This window comes from Protomyctophum bolini (genome assembly GCF_963924005.1).
Source record: "Protomyctophum bolini genome assembly, chromosome: 2".
NCBI lineage: Eukaryota > Metazoa > Chordata > Actinopteri > Myctophiformes > Myctophidae > Protomyctophum > Protomyctophum bolini.
Window position 1 is genome coordinate 2,456,867 of NC_137863.1, and position 7,780 is coordinate 2,464,646.

At 45.0% G+C, this 7,780-nt stretch overlaps 1 protein-coding gene across 1 annotated transcript; it reads left to right on the forward strand.

Moving 5' to 3' along the window:
* Window positions 1-645: 645 nt before the first annotated feature.
* On the forward strand, window positions 646-6,179 carry LOC308326131 (trypsin-like; the record flags this gene model as incomplete). The annotated part of the gene is made up of 8 exons (XM_080778938.1): window positions 646-700; window positions 1,835-1,985; window positions 3,132-3,191; window positions 3,345-3,404; window positions 3,487-3,633; window positions 3,804-3,945; window positions 4,516-4,773; window positions 6,030-6,179. 8 exons carry the CDS (start codon window positions 646-648, stop codon window positions 6,177-6,179), a joined length of 1,023 nt encoding a protein of 340 aa, XP_080635064.1.
* Between the last annotated feature and the right edge of the window lie 1,601 nt (window positions 6,180-7,780).

Below are 7,780 nucleotides of genomic sequence, written 5' to 3' on the forward strand. Positions count from 1 at the left end.
ATAATGGTAGGCTACAATCCTTTTTAAATGGTCATATCTCCTTCAAATATTTTCCAATTTCATTGAATGATGCATTATATGAAAGCTTACATTATGTACTTTAATAATCTGTAAAAAAAAAACAGAAAAATTACTCTGGTCCAAATGAGGGCCGTTTTGCCCGATGCGGTCACATTTGTGGTCTATAATCTTTGGTATAAGATAATAAGAGTACCACAGAAACTCCCCCTGGCCAGCCGGGGCGCCTGATGGAGGGGAAAGGAACTGGTCGGAATAACGTGTTCCTTCCACGCACTACGTCCGGCCGGGGAATTCCCCTCTGTCAGGTGAAAAGAAGCAGCTTGGACTCCTCATGCATAGAAGGAGGCATGAGGTCAGTCCGCTGCCCCCCCCCCCCCAGGTTGGCAGAGGAAGTGTAGCGCCCAGGATTACATTAGATAATTGGCACTGGGTGAAAAGAAAACTGGGTTACAAAACCGTGGGATAAAAAAATTATTTTATATTACACTCTCCATGAGTTGTATTGATTGAATGCAACGTGCAAACACAAGTGAAGCAATTCTCCAAAGGATATAATTATGATGTTGGTGTTTGAGATGATGAGCTACTCTTGTGTTTCTCTGGTTGGTAGAAATCTTCACGACTATGACTCAACTCTCTCATCTCTCACTGCTCCTCTCCGCTCTTCTCCACATCACAGGTAAGGAGGCTTTTGTTTTTCTATCCCTAAAACCTTTTGGACACGTTAAAAATAGGCTACTTAATTTACGCAAACAATTAGAGAATTACTTTGATGTTGCCCGTTATCTCTCCTATGGTACCGCGTCAATATGTGGACACATTATCCAACGTTAACAAAATTATTTAGTTTGGGGTCTGCAATAAGGCTACATCTCATCAAATGGTGGTTCGTGGCTCAAATGTCTAATAATGAATGAATAATGGACCTTGATATGAAAAGGCTTTGAAAACCACTGGACTACTTGGAATGATGCAAGTTGGAAGTGCATGCCCCACCCGGATATTACAGTATGTCTGTGTCCCTTTTATGCCCATATATGGAGTCTATGCAGACATCAGAATGATGTCAGAACAGGCCAGCTGTTGAGAGCTTGTAGATCAGCTATTTCCGGGCGCAAAATTACTCTTCATTAAGGTCATTACACACTGGCAAATTGGCGACGCGATATATTCGTGCGAATAATTCGCATTTAAAAAATGCAAGCTTCCACATCAGTGGCGAATGTGCGAAAATGCGACCGTTTTCGCTCTTTATTTGTTCGCTCTGGTGTCGTATTTGGCAGAGATTCGCAGGCGAACTGCAACATGCAATATTTCGCATTTTCAGATCGCTTATTCGCATCGCGTCGCTAATTCGCCAGTGTGTAATGACCTTTACTCTTTAGCTAGTGGAGATGCGGTGTGTACAACAACATGGATTTGGAAACAAATTTGTTCAACGCAAAGTTCTGTGTTCAAGTTCAGGAGAAAAAAAAGCAATTCTCCTGAATGCTGCCTTATGTATGGCATGGAAAGGAGAGGAGAGGAGAGGAGGGGAGGGGAGGGGAGAGGAGAGGAGAGGAGAGGAGAGGAGAGGAGAGGAGAGGAGAGGAGAGGAGAGGAGAGGAGAGGAGAGGAGAGGAGAGGAGAGGAGAGGAGAGGAGAGGCATTTCTTTCACCATGTAGTAAATGGTGCATTCGTGGTCTGGAAAGGGCATAACGTTGTTTTATAGCCTACAGACGGGTAAAAGGGCAGGGGCTGAAGCCCCCTTTGATGTCTATGTGTGCACGTGCCTGCACTGCAATAAGTGATGTGTGTTTCTTCCCACACTAGGTGTGTCTGCAGGCAAGATCATCGGAGGCCACCAGGTGGCGCCGTACTCCATCCCATACCAGGCCTCTCTGCAGTACAGGTCCAATCACTTCTGTGGAGCCACCCTCGTCCACCCGCAGTGGGTGGTGACTGCCGCCCACTGCTGGAGGCCGTGAGTTACTGCACTTTATATACATGTAGAACTGTAGTTAGGTAAGCTGTATTCTCTCAAACAGCAATGTGACACTCCGCCTGAATGTTGACATGATGTCATTGTGGGTATATTTCCTAAAATGTTAAAGTTATTATTTTTTTGTTATTAAGAACTGAGGCCGATTCTAAAAAATGTCTCCTAAATCCTGACAGTTTTCTGAAAACTGCGCCACCCCTTACCCCTTATGTCTAAACTTATTTTAGGGATAAATATTACTATTTTGAAACACTTTAAAATAATACAAATAGCCGATCTATACAAGCTAACAACGTGTCGATGTAGATTGGCTAGTTGAACTATTTTTAAATGTTTTAAAATAGTAAAAAATGGCAAATAAGTTTAGGGATGAGGGGGACTTTGACACCTGGTCAAAGTGTCTTTGTGCTGTGGTCTTCTCATAGGAGACACCTGGTCAAAGTGTCTTTGTGCTGTGGTCTTCTCATAGGAGACACCTGGTCAAAGTGTCTTTGTGCTGTGGTCTTCTCATAGGAGACACCTGGTCAACGTGTCTTTGTGCTGTGGTCTTCTCATAGGAGACACCTGGTCAACGTGTCTTTGTGCTGTGGTCTTCTCATAGGAGACACCTGGTCAACGTGTCTTTGTGCTGTGGTCTTCTCATAGGAGACACCTGGTCAACGTGTCTTTGTGCTGTGGTCTTCTCATAGGAGACACCTGGTCAAAGTGTCTTTGTGCTGTGGTCTCATAGGAGACACCTGGTCAAAGTGTTTTTGTGCTGTGGTCTCATAGGAGACACCTGGTCAAAGTGTCTTTGTGCTGTGGTCTCATAGGAGACACCTGGTCAAAGTGTTTTTGTGCTGTGGTCTTCTCATAGGAGACACCTGGTCAAAGTGTCTTTGTGCTGTGGTCTGGTTACTCTCATAGGAGACACCTGGTCAAAGTGTCTTTGTGCTGTGGTCTCATAGGAGACACCTGGTCAAAGTGTCTTTGTGCTGTGGTCTTCTCATAGGAGACACCTGGTCAAAGTGTCTTTGTGCTGTGGTCTTCTCATAGGAGACACCTGGTCAAAGTGTCTTTGTGCTGTGGTCTGGTTACTCTCATAGGAGACACCTGGTCAAAGTGTCTTTGTGCTGTGGTCTTGTGTAGGAGACACCTGGTCAAAGTGGTGCTGGGGGAACACAGCCTCTACAGTGTCTTTGTGCTGTGGTCTTGTATAGGAGACACCTGGTCAAAGTGGTGCTGGGGGAACACAGCCTCTACAGTGTCTTTGTGCTGTGGTCTTGTATAGGAGACACCTGGTCAAAGTGGTGCTGGGGGAACACAGCCTCTACAGTGTCTTTGTGCTGTGGTCTTGTGTAGGAGACACCTGGTCAAAGTGGTGCTGGGGGAACACAGCCTCTACAGTGTCTTTGTGCTGTGGTCTTGTATAGGAGACACCTGGTCAAAGTGGTGCTGGGGGAACACAGCCTCTACAGTGTCTTTGTGCTGTGGTCTTGTATAGGAGACACCTGGTCAAAGTGGTGCTGGGGGAACACAGCCTCTACAGTGTCTTTGTGCTGTGGTCTTGTATAGGAGACACCTGGTCAAAGTGGTGCTGGGGGAACACAGCCTCTACGGTGTCTAAAGTGTCTTTGTGCTGTGGTCTTGTGTAGGAGACACCTGGTCAAAGTGGTGCTGGGGGAACACAGCCTCTACGGTGTCTAAAGTGTCTTTGTGCTGTGGTCTTGTGTAGGAGACACCTGGTCAAAGTGGTGCTGAGGGAACACAGCCTCTACGGTGTCGATGGTCAAAGTGTCTTTGTGCTGTGGTCTTGTGTAGGAGACACCTGGTCAAAGTGGTGCTGGGGGAACACAGCCTCTACGGTGTCGATGGTCATGAGCAGGAGTTCCGAGTCTCCAGAGTCCTGGTCTACTACAGGTACAACTACAGGACCTTCGACAATGACCTCATGCTGCTCAAGGTCAGTACATCTAAGTACGCACACTCTTTATTTAAAGTATCAATACTAGTCTAGTCACTGGAGGGGGGTATCATGCACCCCCCGGAAATATACTTCTAATCAGTGTTTTCTTATTGGAAAAAATGTGCTGAAAATGATGAGCTATGATACAAAGTTGTCAAAATGTCCCACCCACCTCAAAACCCCCTTTTTGGTATATATGGCTCTGGTGAAATTGTGTAAAGGCAAATATGAATTCACTAAAATTACATAAATAGACATGGAAGTCTGAAATTGGTCATGGAGTATCTTGACACATAGGGGTAAGTAGCAGAACAGGATTTGGGGGGTTGCTACCATTATAGTCTTAAATATGAGTTATATGACCCACATCATCCTCAAAAACACAAAAGAATATGGTGTCCGCTTGACTAATAACAACAAAGATGGTTATTTTCCAACACATTATGGTGAGTATCACTGCGGCTATCAAGTGAATAGACCTTTACCTCTCTCTCATAAACTATTAAAATCAACCAAACCACTAATGGATAGACTGATATACATCACCTCCGTGTCTCCATCTCTCAGCTGGAGCGGCCAGCGTCCATCAACAGCAGGGTGCAGCTGGCCCGCCTGCCGGACGCCAGCACGCGGCCCTTGACCCGTTCCACAGAGTGCCGGGTCAGCGGCTGGGGGGTGACCAGCCTCTACAGCTCCCAGCTGGCCCGCGGGCTGAGGGCCGTGGACGTGGACTTCATCCCCCGGTGCCAGTATTACTACTACTTCAGGATCACCCGGAACATGATCTGTGCCGGGTCGCAGTTCGGAGGCAAAGACTCCTGTCAGGTGAGGAGGACAACAAACACACAAACACACAAACGTCAGCGGGACAAGGAAGAATGATATGTGTCACACTTTGCTCAGTGCGAGGTAGTATGGCCTCAAAAGGGCATTAGATTCAAGACTCAAAATGTTCAAAATTACCCCAAGATAGCAAGTCATAGTCCCTGAATAGGTTGGCCCTCCTGGTCTACAGCCCTACATCGACTGATCCCCAGTGGCAGGTCCCCCTTCTTATAGGCTAGGACCCTCCCACTGGACCATACCAACCCTAATTGGTTCCACAATTATAACAGCCCCATGTCCAGAGACAATACTTTAACACTTGTATAATTCACATTTAAATCATTACACATTATCCACAATTCACATAAACCACATTTATAATCAGAGTTCTCTCTCCACACACACACACACACACACACACACACACACACACACACACACACACACACACACACACACACACACACACACACACACACACACACACACACACACACACACACACACACACACACACACACACACACACACACACACACACACACACACACACACACACACACACACACACACGTCAAAATAACAAATAATACCTCAAACTTTAACCCTATGTTGAATTCAGTCTCAGTGGCAGAACTGCCACAATATGAATGCGGGAACGCCCTACCAACAGTCATTAAGACATGTGAATCCCTTGACTCCTTCAAAACTGCTCTCAAAGGGCACTTACAGACGGCTGAAATTCGAAACTGGCCCCCGTAAAATCTAAATTCCCCCCCCCCCCCCCCACCCCTTTTCCCCCTCACTGTATATATTTCCATTTGTACCTTCTATGATGATTTCCTGTTTTTGGCTATATAGAAGTGTATAATCGTACGTCTCTAAATGTTTTGAATTAATTGAAAATGGTGGGCCCTGTTGTAAACAAGTGTAATGCTTTATGGTGTCGTCCACTTTTCACAGTTAACAGTAAATGTATTGAGTTGTACTGTAATTCTGCAGACTGTCAATAAATACTTCAGTCAATCAATCAATCAATCAAAAAGCCTTCCAACCACTCGAACGCTAGCATTCCAATTCTGGGGAATGCTTCATGACAAGCTCACGGCGCGTCGCAGCGTGACAACCTGTGAACTTGTAGATCTGCTACTTTCCAGACTGCAGCCAAGTGTCAAATCTACCATTACGACACCCAAATACAGTTTAGTCAACTAAATCAACTGTCTGTAACGGTAACACTGTTCTGTGGTCCTCAGGGGGACTCGGGCGGGCCTCTGGTCTGTGACGGTACCTTCGAGGGCATAGTGTCGTGGGGGATCAGCTGTGCCAACCCTCACTACCCCGGCGTGTACACCCAGGTCCGGAACTACCTGATGTGGATCAACTGGTACCTCCAATACGGCTAGAACTACCTGATGTGGATCAACTGGTACCTCCAACACGGCTAGCCGAGAGACGCAAGCAACGGTACACCGAGGACTCATCATCATCATCATCATCGCCATGCACATGACCACACATCACATGACCACACATCACATGACCACACATCGTCACATGACCACATTATACGGTCCCAGCCACCTGTCCCAGCCACCGGGCTGGTGGGGCTGGGACTGGAGAAGGCCACTACTGGGACATGGATGGATCATTACTACTACTACCGCAAAACACGCTCAAATAAATATTACTGCTTTCAACGTTTTTTTTTGTTTTGTTACCGCTTCCAAATGGATGGGCAGGAGGAGCCAGGGACGGCTCCCGGCTCTGCTCTAAGCTCTGCTCCCACTAGGGGCATGCTTCTATAGCAAAATGTTGGAATATGATCTGAATTGTATATATATATATTTTATTATTGACATACTCTTATTGTGAAGTAACAAACACCAGACAGGAAGTGCTTGTTAACTGTGTGTATACATAACCCGGTGTAAATAAATAAACTCAGTGACGTGTGTCGTACTGAACCAGCAACACTACAGCTGACGCATCCTGGTGTGTTATTTATTTAAGTGTTTTCCTCCGTCAAGTATATTTCTTCACTTCTATATTTCTGGTACAACACGCTATTACAGCTGTGAAACTCGACACAAAACATACACGTGTGACACTGGATTTCTGGGTATTGTAGTTCGAATTTAAGCTCGGGCACTTCAACAGAGGTGCGGACAAGTTAATCTAAACATATTAATAAAAAACGAGAACCACGACAATTCACGGGGTTCACAGAATACAGTAATTCATCACTTGGTCGGTCTAAGGGTTTTAAGAACAACCATAAAACGCTACAATTTGAACAGGCAGTTCAAAGTTTAGTTTGTTGATGGTTTGTGATTTTATTTCCCATGCTTGTATTGTTGGCCAGTGAGCAGTTGAGGCGAAGAACCATATTTCTAAGGTCCATCATTTATTCTGACCCCTCCTCGAAAACGCACATTTGTCCTAACCCCTTATCTATAATTTATGTATACATTTAATATTGATTATTATTCTTATGGGCTACTTAGACTGTTCTTCGTCTCAACTGCTCTTATTGTGCATTGTCTTTTCACTGCATGTAAATACTACTATTTTAACTATTTGTTTTGTGGTATAGAGGCTTAGTATATATATATATTATAATACTCTAAGGGTATAGGCTAAATGTGACTGTATTTTCCATGGTCGTGTTGTTAGCCTGGTAAAACCACTCCCCCTGCTGGACAACATTTGCATTCAGGCAGGAGTTAGAGTTGTCCTGCTTGAGATGAAATGTACAGCCTTTTCATGCTTTAATATGCCCTGTTGTTTTTGTTTGTTTTTAATGTAAACTAAAGCACGTTGTGAGATGTGAGAAGTGATATAGAAATACAAATGTACTTACAGCTAGGGCCAAATAATCTTCATTTTTAAGACTTAGACCGCCGCCAGCATTTATTAATAACTTTGATATAAATTCACGCCAGTATCCCCCCCCCCCCCCCCACCCGGATGTTATGTCATTATAGTGTGTGTGTCGTCGCATATA